The sequence below is a fragment of the Zootoca vivipara genome, chromosome 12 (assembly GCF_963506605.1).
Source record: "Zootoca vivipara chromosome 12, rZooViv1.1, whole genome shotgun sequence".
Taxonomy (NCBI): Eukaryota; Metazoa; Chordata; class Lepidosauria; order Squamata; family Lacertidae; genus Zootoca; species Zootoca vivipara.
Genome location: NC_083287.1, coordinates 57045561 through 57063860, shown reverse-complemented (window position 1 = coordinate 57063860; position 18300 = coordinate 57045561). Strand labels below are relative to the sequence as shown.

General features: G+C 43.0%; 1 protein-coding gene across 3 annotated transcripts in view; it reads left to right on the top strand.

Annotated features, from left to right (window-relative positions):
* LOC118092061 (KAT8 regulatory NSL complex subunit 1) overlaps positions 1–18300 on the top strand; it is a 49286-nt gene that overhangs the window by 17339 nt on the left and 13647 nt on the right. For all 3 annotated transcript variants that reach the window (XM_060281043.1, XM_060281042.1, XM_060281041.1), the window contains 4 exons: positions 1868–2009; positions 2930–3130; positions 6224–6351; positions 16353–16557. In XM_060281043.1, the coding sequence (XP_060137026.1) occupies positions 1868–2009; positions 2930–3130; positions 6224–6351; positions 16353–16557 (676 nt within the window). The remainder of the gene's footprint in view (positions 1–1867; positions 2010–2929; positions 3131–6223; positions 6352–16352; positions 16558–18300) is intronic.

Sequence of the window (18300 nt, the reverse complement as noted above, 5' to 3'; positions counted from 1 at the left end):
CCTTTTATAGATGGTTGGCATGGTTATAGTTACTTTTGTGTAGTATAGTCAGTAACATGCAGGAGAAGAGCTATGATATAACTTGATCCCCAAATGAAGGAAGCTTGGAAACAACCACATTTAAAATTTCTTGGATGTTTGATTTTTTGAGGTCATTTTTTACTGAAGCAAGCTATGGACTGATTCTCAACCATTCCCTCCCCCCCCCCAGGTTTGGCATGTGTTATTTTGATTTAAAAGTCTGTAGTCTAGTGAACAATTTTGGCTAAGTAATGTTGCTTTTTTACTTGTTTGCAATTCCAAAGAAGGCTTGAAAAGCCTGGGTCTAGCTTTCTATTCCTTGTTGCTACGTTAAGTGGGAGGTGGATCTAAGTGCTTTGTAGCTAGATACCCCATATTCTGCCTTTACTGTTCAAAGAAAAAGACATCTAGGTGCCTTTTATAATTTACTTATTATAGGAGCAAGGTGACTGAAATATTTGGGTCGCTTCTGCATGCTAGATCAGAAAGAGCTTCCATCTGGTTCAACATTCTGCTTCCAACCGTGGCAAACTAGATGCATGCAGGCAGTGGCATAAAGGCAGTAACTCTCTGTTATGTCACCAGCATTTGCCATTCATCTGAAAATGGAGGCTCTGTTTAGCTTTAATAGTAGCACTAAATAGACCCTTAAGAAAAAGAGTCCTGTTGGATCAGACAGAGGTTTAGGAAATTCACATAAGGCAGATCTAAGATGGTGACTGTTCTGTACAGTGGAACCTCGGTTTATGAACACTTCGTTTTACGAATTTTCGGTTTACGAACGCCGCGGACCCATCTGGAACGGATTAATTCACTTTCCATTACTTTCAATGGGAAAGTTCGCTTCAGTTTATGAACAGACTTCCGGAACCAATTACACCCATGCTTCGGGTTAAGTACGCTTCAGGTTGAGGACTCCGCGGACCTGTCTGGAACAGATTAATCCACTTTCCATTACTTTCAATGGGAAAGTTCGCTTCAGTTTATGAACGCTTCAGTTTAAGTACTCTGCGGACTGTCTGCAACAGATTAATCCACTTTCCATTACTTTCAATGGGAAAGTTCGCTTCAGTTTATGAACACTTCAGTTTATGAACAGACTTCCGGAACCAATTGTGTTCATAAACCGAGGTACGACTGTAGTAATGAACACCATAGTTTTCTTACGGAAATGACATGGGGGGAGCACATCTTTAAAGTTATTTTCAATGTTACAAATATTATGCCTGAATGTATCCTTTCGACTTGACAGCTCATGGAAGATACCTAGCTTTATAAATTCATAGAAAATCCATACTTTAACTGACTCTCCTCATTCCAACGCCATTTTAACCCTTAAAGAAAGGTGAATTTGGGCTCCACTTCCCTCCATGAACCAAGAAGCAGGAAGTCAGTGGGCAGCAGGAACAGGGCATCCTGCCATAATTCCCCAAGTGTGAACTTGTGTAACCCTTGTATACCCGTCCCATTTGTGAAATGATAGTGTTGTAGTGATGATGTATCAATGATGCCTCTCGAAGGGTATTCTGGGGGAAAGAGGGAAGTTTTAAAAGAGGGTGTCACCCCATGCTTGGGGTTCTTACTCCTGTGGGGACCTGTTGCGCAACAATAAAGATCATGCTCTACTGACTGCTGTTTTGCTCCAAATTTCTTGGCTGGAACTTCCTTCTTTTACTGACCGCATAGACTTGCAGGGGACTTGCACCCCAAGAAGCTGGGCTGTTGAGTAGTCTCTCACCCTGGAATTTCCCCCCCTTAACAGTTTTAACTGTCTTAATAGCTAGAATTTGGCACCAGTGATTTCATAGGTTGTTGTACTAACAACATGCAAATGCTTGTTTTTCAGACGACGCCTAGCAGAGCGCCAGTGGGCAATGGAAAGAGCGGCCATTATATGTCGATGGACATGGCTACAGGCTCAGGTTTCTGACTTGGAATATCGTATAAGGCAGCAGACTGATGTTTACAAGCAGCTCCGTGCCAATAAGGTAGGCCAGTTTTCTTTTGAGAAGTATCCCTTTCATTCTCTAACCTCTTATTCAGGAACTATACCAAGGTTTGGATCACAGTTTGTTTTGGGAGTTCAGGAGCAAGTTGACTGTGATGCAGTTAATGCACACTGTAAGGTAAGGCCCTCACTGTGGTATAATTGGAGCTCCAAGTTGCAGCTTGGCTTTGTGGCTAGCCATTACTATTTTTTAGCCTGTTGTGAGGTCCAATTCCACCTCAGTTCTTCTTGCAACTGTATGATTTTAAAGCAATCAGAATTATGTTTATAACATGTCAGCTGCAACTGGACACATGGAATATTTTTACACTGGTGCTGAAGAAGTGGACAACATGGGACATTTAGAAAGCTGTCTGAGCCCCAGTGAAACAAATAGTGGTGGTTATCTGGGTCAGTCTGCTTCTGTCTGGGACCTGATTAAGGGCATTTACTGGCTGCAGCTCTGTTTGCGCTAACAGGCAAAACTACAGGAAGTTTATCTAAAAGCAGATATCCTGCATGCCCCCTACTGCTACCAAACATTTTTGCTTATGGAAGATTTAGGGAGGCAGGAAGGGAAGGATCTTGAGTGAATAAAAATCTGTCAACTGTGCAATCCTTCATGTGCATGGCTTAGCAAAATATTAGGGGCACTGCAGCCAAACACCGTTGCAAGTCCCAGTCCCATTTTTGCTATCTTTGATAAATAATAAACAAATATACAGTAATTCAGTAGTAGTAGCAGCAGCAGCAGTAATAGTAATAATAGTAACAATAATAATTTATATGCCACTGGGTTTCCTAAAAAAATAGTAAAAGAACAATATAACGTCACACAATACAAAAACTTCCCTGAACAGGGCTGCCTTTCAGATGTCTTAAAAACCATACATGTGAATAATATCCTTTTTTATTCTTTAGGGCCCTGTTGTCTTGGGTGATCTCCAGCATGAGGATGTGATGAGACAACAAAGTCGTCTAGGTTCTGCAGCTGTGGTGAACTCCAGGAAAAATAAAATACTGCCGCCACCCTCCTCCCACCTGAAGGTGCCTACCGGGGACAGGCAGTGTGACTTGTCTCCCTGTATCCCTTCCTACCTCCTGCAGAATGCAGAGAAACAGGTCAGTGTATAAACTGTGGCAGTAGACTGCTTTTGTGCAATGATATTGCTTAACAATGTGTGTTCCAGTCTTTAAAATCTGCATTGCCTTGGATTGAGGCTTGAAATAACTCATGCGCTTGGTTGATGGGTGTCTAGGAATGTAATGCGGTTTTTTTAAAAAAGAAAATCCGGTAGATGTACAGGGTGAGTATAAGTGACTAAATTGGTGCTGGTTTCCAAAGAAAGCAGGATTTAGATTTCCACCCCCCCCCCACCTGCATTAGAGAAATTGCTAAAATGTCTTGGTGGATACTGTATTCACAAACAACTTCTCTTCATTCATCTGGCCTTCCTTTTATCAGATATTATTTCCTAGATAAAACAGAAATGGAATCTTAAGTTTTATTTGTGATACAGTATAGTCCCCTGGGAGTGTTCTAGAAAGCTGCTTACATGGGTGAGGCTCCTGGAAATTTTTGCTCTTGACCTTGTTGGAGGAGGCAGATGTAAAATTTATGTTCTTGGTGGAGGGGCTGCACAGAGTGGGGGTCTGCTTGTCTTGTTAAATACAATAAAAGGGATATAATTATATATGTGTTCTGGACAAACAGTGATAGATTTCATCTTAAGAGGCTTTTCCCCAGTGGCATCTTTTAAACAGATTTTATACCTTTACAAAGTGTGTAAAGTCCCTGCCGCTTCTGCAATTATATGGTGACTACTTTTTACAAGCAGTGAAACGAAGGCTGGGTGACTTGTCCCAGGACAACTGATAAATAGGAGCCTAAACTGGGGTTTGAACTAAGAAGTAACAGTTCTCCCAATAATTTACACTGTTCTTGCCATATTAGCTTTCTGGAGAGGTATTCTCTTATACCTCCTGAGCGCATGATACCCAGAGTTTACTTCATTTCTTCTGAGACATCTTTTGATGGTCTCTGATTTTCACCATGTTTTCTGATTTTCACCATGTGCTCATTTTTCATTTGGATTTCTCAGCTGCAGTGCCTGATGGCTTTAGGGATCCTGGTAATTCTGTTTCTCTTAATTGCATTTCTTGTTCTTGCCCTGCAAACTTCCAGTTCTTTCTCGTTCATCCTGCCATATCTTGCACAGAGACCTAGAATTTTTTATGCTTGATGGCTTTCCTCAAAACAAAACAAAACAAAACAAAAATGTATTTCTCCTTTCAAGTTACCTTGTTACTGATTATCCGTCAGGAGTTGAGAAAGGTAGCTTTATTTGTCATTTCAGGTGATAGGTCTAATATACATAATGAATTCCTGTTCACAAGTTAAGATAGAATTAATTGACCCTGGTATCTGAGCAATTGGGAGTAAAATGCTTGATTTGCACAGCCCTCTGTATGTAAACCTAGTTGTTTGTAGTGAGATCTTCTTCTGAGCACGTACTGCTAGGTGAAATAGTGAAAGTTATTCCATAGTTATGTGGAAGCTGTTCGCATGACTGAAACATGTCTTCATGCATTGGCAGTGGGTGTCATGGTGGTTTGCTTCTTAAAGAACAGGTCTTGTCAAGCAATGGGTGGGAATACTCCAAGAAGAAATAAAGAGGGCTTCTGCTCCATTTCTCACGGGAAAAAGTGGTTCAGGAGTAGTGGGGGACTGTCACACTGATGCTGGGACTTCATGTTGAATTGAGTCTCATGCAGATGATTCCTTGAAGTGATCCAAATTCCTGGCTGGCTGTTAACAAATTCTCCCAGTGATGAGGAATCTCTGTGGATTTCCCAGAGCGATCTTCTAAGCTTAATTTCACTGATATGTTGATAAGTGTATTCTAAAGAGCAATTCTTTGGGGCCTGTTTGAACTTAACATGCTGTTCCCACAGGGGAGAGTGAGGGTTTTTTATTGTTCAGGCTTTGTATACAGTATGCTTTTACTACTCAATGTTGTGTCTTTGGGCTTTGGTTTTAAGGAGGAATCTCCTCTCCTGATGTGGGGTGGGAGGATAGACTGAAGGATGCATGTCAACCCTGGGAAACAGATGCTGGAAATGCTGTCCAGGCTGATATGCTGGCATTTGAACTGTCACTAGACACACTCTTTCCCTTTTCTCTCTCTCCCTCCCTCCTTCCCTCCCTCCCGTTTGCTCCTGAATTCATGTTTTTCTCTGCAAAATTATAGACCAATCCTGTGCATGTCTACTTAGAAGTAAGTTCTGTTATTTCAGCTTAGCTTACTTGCAAATATGGTTGCCTAAAAAGTAAAAACAGATAAACAACACTCAGGATACCAAATTCAGGGGTGCAGCAAATGCCTGGAGGCTTGGAAACACATGGCCCTGATTACAGCTTTCCTGTAATATTCACTGAGGTTTATGTGTTTCCTGTTAAGTGACTGTTTGTGCATCTTCCCTATAGCAAGACCTCTTGTTTTAAATGCTAAAATGAATAACTAAGCTTCCTGTTAATGAATAAATAGCTTAGCTGGCTTCTTAAGTGAAGGTAGCAAATCTTAAGTTGGGACTACCTGATGTTGAAAGTGACCTGATTTTAAATATTCTTTGAGATAAATTTTCTGACCGCTTTTGGCATGACATTTATGGCAGGCGTGTGGGGTTTGTTGTGTGTTTCAGAGTCTCATTCTCAAAGAGCTTACAAAGTAACATGTTGGAAATTACCAAATATGTTAAGCACCATCATGAAGAGAGCTGACATCTTGATAAGTTTCTTAAAATGTTAGGTGCCATTCCTGCATCATAGGATTGTAGCTGTAGAGGATAATTGGATTACTTCCCTCTTTACTTGCATTTTTTGTTGAGATCTAATCATTAATGAGAGGAAGGAAATGCTCAGGTCTTATTTTTAGTTTGTGGATGAAATTTAAAAGCAGCTTTTAAAGTTTAAATTGGAGCCTGAGGGTGTATTCATGGATCTTTTGAATGCAGACATATGGAAAGAGGCACGAGATGCTTCTGGATTATCCCTACTGAGATGGCAAACTACTTTGCACTTTGTTAAATTGCTGCTTTTGCTTTGTTCCCCCCCCCCCCCCCTCTTCCTGCTTCCAGGGCACAAAACAAATGAGTCTTCTGATTCATTCTGTCACAAGACTTACTTGAGTTTGAGATTTCATTTTTCTCTTGCAGAATTCTCGCCTTGCGCAGTCTTTAAGAAACCTTGTGTGTCAAAGTCCCTCCTGTACACCCATCAATGGGTCTCCAGAGCCCCCCAAAGCCTGCACATCACCCCATCAAGTCAACGGAATAAGTAACTGGTTAGTCCTACTTTTCTTTCAGGTTGATCAGTGTGATGTTCTGGAATTTGTCTTGCTGAGTAAACATTTGTGTTCTACACTGGCTCTGATTAAAACAGAGAAAATTAATTTGGTGTTTTTGAGGGAAAAAAGAATTCTTCTATATGGATTGCCATAATTTCAAATGTTCTTGGGCCAAAATAGAATACATCGTCTAGTGAAGCTTGTTGTAAAATGCATTCAGGTCACTTGTCTGTGGCTCCATATGTGACGTTGTGAGAAGCAAAGGCTTCCTGTGTCCCTTCTGTACAATTTCAGTTTTGAATGTAGTCACAGGAGAACTTTTGGTTGGGGAAAGATGCCTCAGTCAGTGGTCAACATATCCTCTTGCATAGCTGTTTTCAGGTTCCATATACAGTAATACCTCCGCGAACGTCTGCCCCGTTGACCGTCCATTTCGGTGAACATCTGCGGCAAACCCGGAAGTACCGGAACGGCTTGCCACATGCGCAGAAGCGCAAACTGCTCCGCGTGTGCGCACAGAGCAGCACTTTGTCAAGCGTCCTTTTTGTGGAGCATCCAGGGCTCCGGAACGGATCCCGGACTCAAAACAAGATACCACTGTAGAGCCATCAAATGTCGCCTTTGGGCACCATACCAGCTTCTTAAGAAAAATGCCTCTCTCTTCAGAAAAGATTCCAGTTCATTATTGATCAAGTTTACCCATGTGTTGCCATTTTTATTCATCACACTAGAACAAGATTCAAATTTTACTGTTTTTACCAAAATATAGTAATTACAAGCTATTGGCATCTACAGATGCCAGTATATGGAGGCCAGTCTTTAGGAATATTAATTCTTGCTGTTCTGTCATGGCAGCGAACGGCATTAAATTGATTGTAGGAAGAGAAGGTGTTTATTTTCAGGCCTTAGTCTGAATCTCCTGTATTACCCCACATGACCAGTTCTCCGGCCTGTATTTACACATTTTCTTTAGCAAATACCTGCAAGGCAGGGTTGCGTTATTCCTGTGAAGAGTCCCCTGGGTGCAATGCCTATGGTTCACATGCAAAGAGTAGTGACTCCTTGCAAGAGAATGTCTTGCTGTCCTTAATTGGGTTGAATCTAACCAAGTTATTACACAAGCAGATATACTTCCATTTGTGCAGCCAATCTCCCCCTCCACACTGCCCCCAAATATGCTCCAGAGTAGGACCAGGCAATATATCAATATATTGTTATATACTGCTATCGAGAGCAAATCAGGATAACCGTTTTTTTTTAAATTACCTGGCAATACCTGCTTGTGTGGGATAGTCAAATAGCACTATACTGCAAAAATTGGGAAGCCGATGCTTCTTCCTGTCATGTGCAGCTGTTGCAATTGCTAACTGCCTCAGATGCTCTTCCATGCCCCCTGTAGCGGCAGTGGCAGGCTGATGCAAAAATCACTCTTTAAGAAATCGTGCGTGCACTGCAGGGTAACTCTCTGCCGTAGCTCTCTGTCTGCCTTGCCTGCCTCCTCAGCAGCAGGCAAAAATCGTCCTTGGAGATATCTGTGTGTGCATCTGTGCAGCCTAACCCTGCCCAAGGGCTCTGTCTCCTGAGCAGGCGGAGGTGAACAGCCTGCAAGCGGGAACTTCCCTCCCTCAGAGACGCCAGGCTCTTGCTGAAAGGCAGGCACCAGGCTGGTAGGTGGCTTAGGTAGAAGCATGGCTTCTGTAATCTGGAGCTCCTTTTCTCCTCCTGTTCTCAGTAAAAATATGAACTGGGGTAATGGGGTAAAAAAAAACAAAAAACACCTCTCTAGCATAAGAGCTGCTTCGCTCTTTCCCCTGCTCTGCTTGTTTATTGTAGGTAGGTGTGTGATTGTCTGTACCTCCCTCCCTCCCCACTGCTGTGTTTGTGTGCATGTGGGTTTTGTTTTTGTGAAGAAGCAGAACACTTTTTAAAAATTAACCCAGCCTCTTTCTGCTGGCAGGCAGGAGGACTTACTCTAAAGTAGCTCCCCTCCAGCCTCACTCTGCTTCCCCTGTCCCAAGCAAGCTTCTTTCTTTCCCCTACTGTGCATGTTGATTGTTAGTTTGTGATTCTCTCTCTCTCTCTCTCTCTCTCTCTCTCTCTCTCTCTCTCTCTCTCTCTGTGTGTGTGTGTGTGTGTGTCTCCCTCCCTCCCCATTCCTGTGTTTGTGTGCAGCGCATTTTGTTTTGTTTTAAAATTAACCCAGCCTCTCTTTGCTGGCAGGTGGCAGCTCCTCTTCTTAATTTTAGAGTAGTTTCCTCCCCCTCCGTCACCTCCCCAGTCCCAAGGAAACTGCAAAGAAACATACTCTGTTGAAGCCTTGGCCACTTCCCTCTTTTCCCCATCTGCATGTGCTTCTTAGTGGGTGCGTGCACGCAAATGTCTCTGTTTCTGTGTGCCTCACTCATTATGTTCCTCATTTTCTCCTCCAGACCCTCTCCCTACCCTAGAACTCTCCTCAATTCTCCCTTTGGCCCTTTGCTTTCTTAACAATATATTCTCCAGAAATCTGTAATGTTATACAGTGGTACCTCTACTTACTAATGACTCGACCTACGAATGTTTCTACTTGCGAATCCGCCATCTTGGATGCTGTTTAGATAGGATTTTTTCTACTTACGAATTTTTAGATAGGGTTGCTTCGACTTACAAATTTTTTCTCCCAATGCATTCCCTTCATGGATCAATGCCTTGTCGTGGTGAAGAAAAATATTGCATAGGAACCTGGAATGTAAGAACCATGGATAATGGTATGTATTCTTGTCATCTCATTTTTGACCACATCCAGCTTACCTCCATCCATGGTTCTTACATTCCAGGTTCCTATGCAATATTTTCCTTTACAGCATCGGACTTTCCTGTCGCTTCCAGGCATATCCGCAACTGAATGACCTTTCGGCTTTGGCCCAGCCGCTTCATCAGCTCTGAAACTACTTGTACTTGTCCTCCGCTCTTCCTCAGTAGCATGTTAGACGCCTTCCGACCTGAGGGGCTCATCTTCCAGCGTCATAACTTTTATATGCCTGTTGTGTTTGTCCATGGAGTTTCCTTGGCAGGGATACTGGAGTGGCTTGCCAGTTCCTTCTCCAGGTGGATCACGTTTAGTCAAAACTCTCCACTATGACTTGTCCACCTTGGGTGGCCCTGCATGGCATAGCTCATAGCTTCTCTGAGTTATTCAAGCCCCTTTGCCACGACAAGGCATTGATCCATGAAGGGGACCTGGTACCGGACTGTACCTGGTCTGTACCGGACCTGGTACAGACTTGCAATTAAAACTTGTTGCATGCTTGGAATCTGAAGAGTCACTTCAACCCTCTTTCTGTATTTTTGTTATGGTTCATCGTACCTTGGGCATCATTTAATGCTTTCTTGTTGATTTTGGAGCTTTCAAAACTTCGTGGAAAGGATTCTTTCTTAGTTCTCTCCAGCCCTACCCACCCCACTCTAGCATGGCTGAATATTTGAGGCTGACCTGAAGTCAAGGAATTACAGTGGTACCTTGGTTTGCATACGTCTTGGTTTGCATATGTTTTGCATTACAAACACGTCAAACCCGGAAGTGCATGTCCCGGTTTGCAACCTTTTTTTGGATTACAACCCATTTTTTTAGATTACCAACAAAAAAATTTGGGAGGCCCCATTGGTGAAAGCACTTCTTGGGTTACAACCTGTTTTGGTTTACAAACGGACCTCTGGAATGTATTATGGTTGTAAACCAAGGTACCACTGTACAGAGGAATGGCCTTAGGTTCATGTTGTGGCAGTGTTTGAAGAGACATTGCCATGTCCATTGCAAACTAATTGCCTGTGAAGATGAAATTCAACAAAGGCAATGTGTACTAGAACCTTTAAAAGGTAAAGGTAAAGGGACCCCTGACCATTAGGTCCAGTCGTGACCGACTCTGGGGTTGCGTGCTCATCTCGCATTATTGGCCGAGGGAGCCGGCGTATAGCTTCCAGGTCATGTGGCCAGCATGACAAAGCCGCTTCTGGCAAACCAGAGCAGCACATGGAAACGCCGTTTACCTTCCCGCTGTAGCGGTTCCTATTTATCTACTTGCATTTTGACGTGCTTTCGAACTGCTGGGTTGGCAGGAGCTGGGACCAAGCAACGGGAGCTCACCCCGTCACAGGGATTCGAACCGCCAACCTTCTGATCAGCAAGCCCTAGGCTCAGTGGTTTAACCACAGCGCCACCTGGGTACCTAGACCCAGAACCTTTATTGAATGCAAAAATCGCACCCTTCCTACTTTGCTTGCATCACAGTTAGAATGCTCTGAAGTGATGGGGACTGTTAATGTAATGTAGTAAAAGAAGCTCCTGAGCTCCGTAATGGTATCCTACTTGTGTGGCTCCCCTTCGGACATCTGGCTGGTCTTTGTGGGTAATAGGACAATATAAACCTTTGGTCTGATCAGCAAGGCTGAATAAACTAATGTTTGGGGGTTATCCTTGCTTTCACTAATCATAAGTGAAACTTAACTCAAGTTTGTCCAGGTTCAGATGTCAAAACAAGATATAAACAAAAGTTTCCAAGCTCCTTATGGTTGTGTTGGGGGTAGTGCACAAGTCCAAGGTTTGCTGCAGCTCATCCTACTGCTAACTCCTGAAAATGAAGCCATTTGCTGCATCCAGCTACTTGGAATGCACCCTAGTGAGCCTGACTCACGCCCCCCTCTATGCATGAGGGGAGGAGATTTAAAGCTCCTATTCTGAACAAGCTGCAATTTCCTGTCATATTAAAGTGTTTGCTTAGCATCCATTTTAATGCCATTTTGGCGCCAGACAAAAGCATTCTTCTTCTTTCAGCTTTTTAATTACTTTTAAAGTTTCAAGTTGAATTTAAAATCATGTCATCTGTTCTAGATCATTGTCAAATTCTTATGGTGATTGTGTTTTGCTTATATAGGTGTTTTTTAAAATTTGGTATAATTGAGCCAGGGTTGCTGTTTGGTTTGTTCATTTATTAATAATTGGTATCTGGATGTGTTTCACTGCTTTTAATCTGTTTTATTATATGTTGCCTAGAGGCTTTGGCATGAGGTGACTGATAGATATATCTTCCATGTGCAGGAAACCATGGGTTGGAAAAACTGGAATCAATAAGCCATTATGTCAAACCAGTATGTGAGCCTGATGTGAGATCCTTGTTCGTTTATAGAGGGTTTTATCCAATAGTGTTCCTGTACAAGCACAATTGCACAAGATGGTGTAGGTTTTCTGCCTGTGGTTTGTACGAACTACTTTCTGAACTATATTCAGAAACCTTTAAATATCCTCTTCTTGTGTGCAAAGGAGGGGTGAGGGGAATGCATGAGCCTGAGGCATGTCACAGCGCTTTACAACGAGCCATAGTAGTCAAAGATTTAGAGTGACTTTTTAGTGTTGCCTAAGAGATCCTGAAGCTGAGGCTCCCAATACTTTGGCCACCTCATGAGGAGAGAAGGGAAAGACCCTGATGTTGGGAAAGATTGAGGGCACTAGGAGAAGGGGACGACAGAAGACAAGATGGTTGGACAGTGTTCTCGAAGCTACCAACATGAGTCTGACTAAGCTTCGGGAGGCAGTGGAAGACAGGAGTGCCTGGCGTGCTCTGGTCCATGGGGTTACGAAGAGTTGGACACGACTAAACGACTAAGCAACTAAGCAACAACAACAAGAGATTGCAAATCTTTACATGTTGGCTGTTGCTTGGGCATTGTGATCAGTGTCTGTTGGCAGGAGATAACTCATGAAATGAATGGAATGCTAAGTGTCCAGACTCCAGGTTCTTGGCATGCTCCATCCCATTCAGTTGGATCCATGCCTCTGTTCCTCCTTGCTGTCACATGGGCACTGATCCAGCAGGGCTCTTCTTGGTTCCTTAGGTGCTGTGCGAGGGGTCTCTGGTTGATGCTATGAACATGGAGTAGCAGCAAATGCCTAGAGGATACTGCAGCACCTGACACAAGCCTTCCTAGTTGGTGGAGTGTACTTTGGTAATGTTCTGGACACAACCTGGAAGCCTAGTTATCTCAACAAATGTCTAGTAAAGCCTTCCCCAACCCCCAGCTGTTATTGCACTGTAGACAAACCCGAGTCCAAGCTAGTATGGGCCAGTGGTCGGGAACGACAGCAACAATTGTCAAATGAAGATATGGAGAGTGCCAGGCTGGGGAAGGTTGGTTGACTAAGGCATTTCAAAAAAACAATACAGCATCTTGAAACAGCCATCACTAGCGTCAGCATGTGCCTTTATCATGTTTGACTAAATTGGCAAGGTGTGAAACCTCTGAATCTTCATTTTTGTACCACAGTGTTTTGGTAAGCAAAAGCCGACTTTGTCTTGAGTACAGCCTGTTTGCTGGCAGAAAAGATCAGAACACCTGGGCATATAAAATGCATCAGCATTGCTTCCTCCTGAATGTTGGCTGTATGTGTTGTAACAGTTCTCCCTGCCTCTGACGCACCCACCAGTTCTGTGGCTCCCTGTCCAAGGTGGGACAATGATTCCCTCCCAGGAGAAGGATTGCTTCTGTTTTGATGGGACCACTTTGCCTTAAATTGTTAAGCACATTGCTGCCTTACGTTGGAGCCTGTATGGCAGGCTATAAAACAAAATAAACACAACTGTGTTTTGCCTGTCTTCTTAAGGTTTTGATTTTGAAGGTGTTTAATGTTGATAAAAAAGGTTTAATCCCTGCTTGGGTTGCTATCTTTGCCAGACTATTCCTTTGTGGCATTCAAGGGTGTGGGTGTGTGTCAGCAAAACAATGTCCATAGCCCTTAATGGTGCCTCTTTTTTTTGTTTGTTTAGATTATAAAAACATAATTGCTCACAAATTACAAGAGGAAGGAGAGTGTTTTTCTTTCCTTCTCACTCTGTCTGCCTGGAGCTCTCGCTTTCCCTTCTCTGCTCCCACTGCTGCATTGTTAAAAGGGCATGCCAAGAGTAGTTTGAAACGGGCTTGGGTGTATGTCACTACCCTGGAACCGGGTTTGTGGTGGTTGGGTCTCCCACACCCTAGGGTTGGAATGCATAGTTATCTGTGACTGCTATGTAGAAGGGAAACCGTTGTTTTTAAAACATGAAAGGAGTTTGGGTTTTCCCCTTGTCCTTTTCCTTTTCTCCCTGCCCCCTCCCTCACAGTTGCAGAAGCCAACATGGTGAAGTTTGAGATTCTCTCTCCCACCGCCCCTTGCAAACTGGACATTTGCTGGTGTGGGGCTCTGGGCTGTCTGTGTACTGTATATGCATTCAGTCACCCAAACCTCTTTTCCAGGACTTGCAAACTTCACAGTGGTATGAAAAACCTCTTGGGCCTCTTGTCTTAAGTGACAATGGATTCAGGTTGTTTGTGGAACAGGAATATGTTTAAATGTTCTGAAGCATGCTGCGTTCCTCTTAATGTCTCTTAAGGCAAGGCAATAGTATGGGTGGGTGGAATAGAGCTCATATTTTTCAACATGCTTGCTTTTCTTAAAATGCATTGGATTGGATCCAAACGTCTCTTTCTGCTAGCCAAGTGCTTCTTTAGCTCTCAGAAGAGCATTGCATGAGAGAAATGACCCTAAACCCAGAGAGGTTGCTCCATTTGCACAACCTCTTACTTAAGACTTTGCAGAAACCCATTTCTGAGACTTTTTCTTATGGCCCACTAGAGTGTATTCACCCTGTTTTTGTTATTTGCTGTTGCTCTGTAATTCATCTTCCTGATACACTGTGGTTCTGCACTGTGAAAAATAGCCTCTGTTGCTGGCATGTGAGTTCACAGAGCAGAGCTAATCCATTTCCCCTTCCAGTCATGGTTCTGTGGATCCATGCCAAGGGTAGGCAACCTAAGGCCTGGGGGCCGGATGTGGCCCAATCACCTTCTCAATCCGGCCCATGGACGGTGCAGGAATCAGCGAGTTTTTACATGAGTAGAATGTGTCCTTTTATTTAAAATGCATCTCTGGGTTATTTGTGAGGCATAATAATAATAATAATAATAATAATAATAATAATAATAATAATAATAATAATAATTTATTATTTATACCCTGCCCATCTGGCTGGGTTTCCCCAGCCACTCTGGGCGGCTTCCAACCAAATATTAAAAACAATACAGCATCAAACATTAAAAACTTCCTTAAACAGGGCCGCCTTCCGTTGTCTTGACATCTGCTGGGACTTATTGCCTTGACATCTGCTGGGAGGGCATAGGAATTCGTTCATATTTTTTTTCAAAATATGGTCCGGCCCCCCACGTGGTCTGAGGGACACGGTGGACAGGCCTACGGCTGTAAAGGGTTGCTAACTCCTGATCCACGCTATTGGATTGCAGCCAAAGATTGCCTGAGCAAAAGACTGCTCACTCAGCAAATTTGTTCCATCCATTCCACCCTTTATATCCATTCTACCCCCTTTATATCCTCTTGAAGCATCATTCCTGAACAGTGTGGGCTGTTTAGTAGTTTCCTTCTCCTACTGCACAATTATACACTCACCATCTTCAGGCGGGTCTCGTGACACTCTTGGAGAGGCAGTTCAAGAGAAGAGTGATGGGACTTAAGTTTTACAAGTCACTTTCTGAATCCTACCTGTTGTTTCATAGCATTACTAAATAACGTAAATTGGCGTAACACCGGTCAGATTGAGCTATTTCAGATGACACTTCCTACGAAGCATGCACAACATAGCTAAATTTATATGCTTGATTTTGGGAGTGTGCTAAAATTAGAATAATAGAATCATAGAGTTGGAAGAGACCAGAAGGGCCATCCAGTCCAACCCCCTGTTAACAGTTTTAAGAGCCTCCAATCCCCCTTTAAAACTTCAAGAATTAAGGAAGGGTCTACTATTATCATGCCTTAAAATGTTTAGTTATTCCTGTAAAAATCATTTCTAGAGCTTTTAATTTTAAAAAATATAACCTTGAAAGGACATTCATTCATTTTTTAAAAAATGTTTATATCTCCCATTCAAACACTGACCAGATCCACGCCTTCAGCAAGATGGCTTCAAACCCATACCATGCAACCAGGAACATATTTTGCTGATATTTTTTTGCCCTAATCAGTTTTCTGGCTGTTGGAATTTTTTTTGAGAGATTTCTATAGCTTGTTAAATTAATGTGTTGTACTTGTTTGACATACACGCAGTAAACAAAACTAGACAAGTCATGCTAAATCAGATTCCATTTGATAAAGGGTTTTGAGAAGTTTTCTGGAAAGCCTACATCACTCTTTGAAGGGCAAGATTGTTTACAATTGTCCTGCTAGCCGTCTGAAGTTCTATGCTGTCACTTTTGTTTTTTGGTAATTGTAAAGCAAAGCTGGTACTAATAGCCAACATGGTTAAACCTATTTCCTAGCTTTTGCTGACTCTGAGTGGGACAGTATAATCCGTTAGTATTTTTTTTAATAGCCCTGCCAGAAGTGAAACTATATACTTTCTGCTTTTCTTTACTTGCCAACAGTCTGTTTACAATTCCCCTAAAAAACACCACCACCACACTTGTATGTTTATGTATACAGTACTTGTAACTCATGATAATAATACTTTACACATCTGACGAAGTGGACTAAAGACTGTGAAAGCTGATACCATAAAAATCTTATTCTTTAAGAGATTGGAAACCTCTCATAAACTATTTGCATGGAAAAAGAAATAATGACATTTGGATTTGAGAATTGAAGTTAATCGTTTAGGGAATAATATTTATATATAGTGTTAACTTTTTTCTTTCTCTCACTTTCTCTCTTTTTCATTTCTCTTTGCCTCTTTTAGTTTGGACAAAAAGGATATTTGGCAATAATTTTTGTAGTTTTCGTTATAAACTCTAATAAAATTCATTTTAAAAACGTAATTGTTACTCTTTAAGGTACTACAAGGCTCTGTGTTGCTTTCGGTAGGTCAAATGTGACCGTTGAGAACTGAAACACTGAAGCTACAAAAATACACCTAATAGGATAATCTGCCCAAGTACATTATTGTAGAATTTTCAGTCTGTGAATCTCTTCCTTTTGACTGCAGTTTCAACACATGCTCCACCAGCAATTTCCAAGATGATGTGGATGCCAACAGGATTCTCAAGAAACCGAAGCAACTCAACAACAGCCTGCCTGCTACACTATCTTCCCTTGACAACAGCTGTGTTGCTGCTAGAATCCGTCCAATTTGCAGATACAGGAAGCGCAGGCTGGTGAGAGCCAATGCAGTCTCACACCTTAGTAGAAAGGTGGGTGCGATGTTTCACCTCTGCAGCTGTTGTTGAAGAAGGTTTAAGGGGAGGCAGGCAGGATCTAATTTTGTCTGGTGGCAACAATCAAATTGTGGTAGCCTTGTTACCTTGTAGTTCTGGATTGTAGGAATTCCAGATGGAATCGCTTCAGATATCTGATTTGGCCACAGTGAACTATGCCTTGATTACAGCCTATGACTGTAACACACTCTGTGTAGGGCAGCCTTTGGAAAGTGCTCAGGAACTTCAACTGGCTCAAAGAGCTGCAGCCAGACTCTGGACGGGAGCTGGTTATAGGGAGCAGAAGACTCGCTTGTTCGAGAAGCTCCACTGGATAGCATTCTGTTTCCAGACACAATTCAAAGTGCTGGTTATTATGACCTATAAGGCCCTAGACAGCTTAAGTACAAGCTGTCTAATATACGGCATTCCCTCATAAGAACCTGCCTGGCTTTTGAGATCTTATGGGGGACGCTCTTCTCTTGGTCCCACCACCCTCACAAGAACGCTATGTGGGGATGCAGGAAAGGGTCTTTTGGGTGGCTGCTCCCCTACTCTGGAACTCCCTGCCTGGAGAAGCTAGATTGGCTGCCTCCTTGTTGTCCCTCTGCTGGCAGGTGAAGACCTATTTAGAATCATAGAATCATAGAGTTGGAAGAGACCACAAGGGCCATCTAGTCCAACCCCCTGCCAAGCAGGAAACACCATCAAAGCATTCCTGACATATGCCTGTCAAGCCTCTGCTTAAAGACCTCCAAAGAAGGAGACTCCACTCTACCTCAGGGGTCCCCAAACTTACCCGGCTTCGGGCCAGTATCCAACGTGCCGATCACGCGGCGGGTCGGAGGGCGGGGGAGTGCGCGTCCGTGCGCATGCGCGCACACTCTTACAGGCGCGCTGGCGCGCTTCCGGGTCGGAAAAAAGTACCCAAATTGTTTGTGCGCATGGGCCTCCCCCGACCCGGAAGTGCACTGGAAATGACATTTGCGCAAGCACGCAAACATTATTTCCGGTGCACTTCGGTATTTTTTCCTGACCCGGAAGCGTGCCGCTGCGCTGGTTAGAGCGGGTGGTGGCAGCGGGCGGCGGGGGTTGTCGCGGGCCGGATAAAAGAGGCCTTCAGGCCATATGCGGCTCGCGGGCTTTAGTCTGGGGACCCCTGACCTACTTGTTCCAACAGGCTTTTGGGGATTGACTGCTTTTAAGGGCCAGTGCTATGCTGTTTTTATTGTGATTATCTGTATGTTTACTATATGTATGTTGTATGTTGTTTTCGTTCTCTTAATGTTTAATTCTTTTAAAATTACTGTTTTTATGCTACATTTTAAACAATTATTGTGTTTATCTGTAAGCTGCCTTGAGTCCCATCAGGGGAAAAGACTGGATATAAATATATAATAATAATTCTGATGGGCTAGTACTACTGCTACTACTAATATAATAGAAGTAGTACTGTATGGGCAATGCTAGTTAGATCAGCTACTGAAAGATTCTGGCACTATTGTTCCACCATGACTCATGTAAAGTATGCTTAAAAGAGAAAATTGGTTCTTTTTTTAAAAAGGGGTGGCATCTCCACTGGGATAGCTCACCTAGTTACTTAAGGCCATTGATTTCAGTAGGTCTGGCTATCATTCTAAACTTTGTCACTGAGCAGGGATTTGAACCTGGAGCCTCTCAGTTGTAGTCATTCTAGTATTGCTAAATGCTCTGCCAATAAAGGGTTCAGCAGTATGAAGA